At 38.8% G+C, this 4,064-nt stretch overlaps 1 protein-coding gene across 1 annotated transcript in view; it reads left to right on the top strand.

The window, feature by feature from the left end:
- Window positions 1-1,889, top strand: part of pigc (phosphatidylinositol glycan anchor biosynthesis, class C) — a 6,058-nt gene extending 4,169 nt beyond the window's left edge. Inside the window, exon 2 of the mRNA XM_056445578.1 lies at window positions 312-1,889. Within this exon, the coding sequence (XP_056301553.1) occupies window positions 315-1,196 (882 nt within the window). The 5' untranslated portion in view covers window positions 312-314 and the 3' untranslated portion in view covers window positions 1,197-1,889. The remainder of the gene's footprint in view (window positions 1-311) is intronic.
- Window positions 1,890-4,064: the final 2,175 nt, after the last annotated feature.

Genomic DNA, 4,064 nt, shown 5'->3' with positions numbered 1-4,064 from the left:
AGTATTAAATACATTTCAGTAGTTCAGCTCTTTCTTCTTGTGTCATTCCATTGTTATTACACTTAACTTATTTTTCAGATCTGTTTTGTTTATTTTTATGTTTGTATTGTTCGGGTTTTACCAAAATCTTCTTCAATTCCATGTCAACAGCTCCTTTGGAAATATTATTCCCAGGAAAAAAAAACCATGAGGTGTTCAATACTTATTTGTTCACTGTATATGTGGCAGCAAAACAAAACATTGCAATGTCAAACTTGTTCCAATATCATGCATGCCTAATGTTCAGTCACTGTGTTCTCTGATTTGGACAGGCGATGGGAGCAGACAGCGGTCCAGGGGCACCTTCGGCCATCCCTTGGAGGAAAGTGCTCTATGAACGGCAGCCGTTCCCAGACAACTATGTGGACCGGCGTTTCCTGGAGGAGCTGCGGCGCAACATCCGCGTCCGCCAGTATCGCTATTGGGCCGTGGTTCGCGAGACGGGTCTCATCGCCCAGCAGGTGTCCTGCGTAGCCCTCTTCCTCACACTGTGGTCCTACATGGAGCAGGGCGAGCTGGCACCGTCCGCTGTGTTATGGGTCTGCCTGGGCTGCGCTCTGTTTGGATATGGGCTCTATGAGGTCCTGGGAGGAGCCGGCGATGGCAAACGGACACGTCTTGCGGATCTGCAGAGCGCTGCTGTGTTCCTGGCGTTTACTTTTGGGTTTTCGCCAGTTTTAAAGACTCTGACTGAGTCAGTCAGCACTGATACTGTGTACGCCATGTCGGCGGTTATGCTCCTGGCTCATCTGGTGTCGTTCCCATACGCTCACCCCAGTCCACCAGGAAGTCTTTCCCTAAACGCGGCTCTGTTCGGGTCGGTGTGTCTAGCATCTCGTCTGCCCGGAGCTCTGCACACCTTCACCATGCTTACCTGCGCGCTGTTGGTGTTCGCTCTCTGGCCCTGCCTGCTGCAACGTGTGCGGGAGAAGGCGGACTGGAGCTTCCCCTGGGCAGCGCTTCTGGTGTGTTTGGCCGGAGTCGGGGGTTTGGGGAGCATGTGGCCCGAGGGAGCTCTTCTTCTCTCAGTGGCTCTGTTAATGTTGACTCTACTCTGTCCACTGCTGCTGGTTCATCTGCAGAGGCACAAGGACAACATTCACGGCCCCTGGGACGAGGCTGAGATCAGAGAGGATCTGTCCCGCTTCCTCAATTAAAACAGGGCTGTGATGATTTTGAGAGTCTTTTAGTGACAGATCGCTAAAAGTGAATATTAAGTCAGCGTTTATTCATTGTATGACACTTTCTTTTCTTAATGTGGAACTTAAAAGAAGATATTTTGAAAAATGTTGAAGAATATATTTTTTAATTATCTACTTGTGTATTACGCTAAAGAAACTCATACAGGTTGGGAACAACATGAGGAAGAGTAAATGAAGACAGAAGTTTTATTTTTGGGGGAAACTGTAACCTTTTAAGCACAATGTTTATTGGGAATTGCCATTAAAAACTAAATTATTACAAGGGAGAATCTCATTAAAACATGCTCAGGTCATTTTTCTCTCTAAACTGGTTGGGAGCAAGCAAAAAAATTACTTTAATAACAATTTCCCTTTTTTTAAAAAGGAAAATTAAGACCATTTTTAGGATTAAACATCCAATTAGTCCTAAAATGGATTGATCTTTTAGTTTTCTTCTTTAGTTGTATTTATGGTCTCAACATGTTTTATGATATCCCCCCATATATGAAAGTGTGGAGTTTTTATTAACAGTATTTATATAAATGTGTAAATATTTCTGAATTTCTTACGTAATGTTTAAATGCTGTTTCTAAGATGTTTTTAAAAATGCTGTTATTCTAACAGGCTCAATGTATTGGAAATAAATGTTTTTAACTATGACAAATACATGCTTGTCTGTCAGCAGAGTGTCTTAATTCTTGTTACAAAACCCTTTAGATTTGCGTCAATGTAGGCAATAGAAAATACATCAGGTTTTTGAATCTGTTGTATATAAGCTGTTTGTCCACCAGAGGTCAGTCTGATATCAGTCCCAGGTATTTCTGCAGGGGTTGTTTCATGTTGTTTGTGTAAAACTGCCTTTCGACAAGATGTTTCTGCCCGTGTTCTGATCTGACGTGTTTTTTTCTTCGAGCAACTTATAAATGAATAATTGAGAGCCTTTGGGAACAGTCTGTATGACATTACATCAAAGTTGGCAAGCATTCAGTGCTAAATCTATGGGAACTGTAAAATGTGCAAAGTCGTAGTAAATTAATATAGTCATATTTAAATATCTGTTTCCTGAAGAAAGCGAGAGTGGTGCTTGAAACACCATGGGCCCTATCATACACCCGGCGCAAGATGCGTTTGCCTTTTTTTAGTTTATTCATGACAATTTGCTTTTGTATAATGTTATTATTATTATTGTTGTTTATTATATGCATATTTATATTTGTTTTATTAAAAACAAGCTTGGATTTGTCCATCTGTCAGGTTTTGGACTATATGGAGCATAGCATGTGTGTTTGGAAATAACTTCGTTATTATTGTTCGTTTATTCGTTTGCTGGAAATTAGAACTGAATTTAGAAATAGTTTTGAAAAAATCATTCAGTTAAACTGTTTTTCACTGCTAGTTAAGCGTTCAGTTTTTCCACTTACAAAGTCCACTATGTAAATTGCAAATGCACCATGGCATGACGCAACTGACTCTTAAAGGGAATGGGAGATGAGACTCTGATTGGTTTATTCTTAAAACACATCCATAACTCATTAAGAGAATAAGCACAACCGTGTTAGACCATGCGCCGCGGCACAGAGCGTATTTTTCCGTCTTTAAAATAGCAAAAGTGGATTTGGACTCGTCCTTAATGCTTTTGACCCTGTGCTTTAGACTTTGCGCCTAGATCATTAAAATAAAGCCCTATAAGGTTATTCTGGGTGGTTCCCAAGCTGCGTGATTTGAGATGTAAATCACATCCATAGCACAATAAAAATGAGCGTTTTTAAGTGCTTGTTTTACGCTTTTTTAAACGTTCTTAATCAGTCATAGAAGTCTTCTACAATTAATTAGCATGATCAATCAATGAAAATCATTTTCTTAAAAAAAAATTGAGTCTCTGTATTCTCTAGTCTCTTTTTTGAAAGCCTGAATCTGCTCTATTAGTCAGATTGATCAGTCTGTTGTGATGTGTTTACCACATAACGTCCTTTCATAAAGGGTTGCCAGATTTTCACAACAAAACTTACACATTGTCTGTTTTTTTGCGCTATATATTATTAATGATAAAAATTCTATTTTTTAATAAATAAAATCATCATACCTAAACACTGACTGCATACTTGGTATTCAAAAGTTTACTTGGCAGCTGACTTGACTAATATGTTCCATTTAAAATATTTTTGACATATATATTTTTTTTGTATAAGTGGAATCACACAATTGATGTTTCTGTATTAAATGACAGATTTCTTTAGTCATGAATTCCTAGTGCAGATATCCAGTTTGTAAAGTTTTCAAGATGAAGGAATTCAAAACTAATTCAATAATCTGCCTTATAAAAAAAATCTATTATATTAACCTTATAAGGCCCAATTTTTACCTGTGCATAACTAAATCAGCAAAAATAATCTCTTTAGAGTTGCAAAACCTCTTGCCGTCTGAACTTCTCCTCTAAAACGAGGGCATTATGTTGGGTTATTTCACTTTTTTTTTTAGGGGTTTTCACCTTTATTGATAGAACAGTGGAGATTTAAAGACAGGAAAGTGTGGGGAGCAGAGAGAGGGGAAAGATCGGCAAAGGACCTCGAGCCGGGAATCGAACTCGGGTCGCCGCGAGCACCTGGGTGCTATATGTCAACACACTAACCACTAGGCTATTGGCGCCAACAGGGTTATTTCACTTTTAAGACAATAAAAGACAGCTAGTCTTTGTTATAAAAGTTAAAATTACTGAGCAGGAGGATGCGAAAAATACTCATTTCATAAGAAAATTTGCATCTACTTGACTAACTATGCTACTTAACCTTTTCATAAAAAATATGACGTGTGATTATTCAACACAATCTTACAGCAATTCATAAG

The sequence above is a fragment of the Danio aesculapii genome, chromosome 20 (genome assembly GCF_903798145.1).
Source record: "Danio aesculapii chromosome 20, fDanAes4.1, whole genome shotgun sequence".
Classification (NCBI taxonomy): Eukaryota; Metazoa; Chordata; class Actinopteri; order Cypriniformes; family Danionidae; genus Danio; species Danio aesculapii.
The sequence above is the reverse complement of the archived record's forward strand: the minus strand, read 5'-3'. Positions and strand labels throughout refer to the sequence as shown.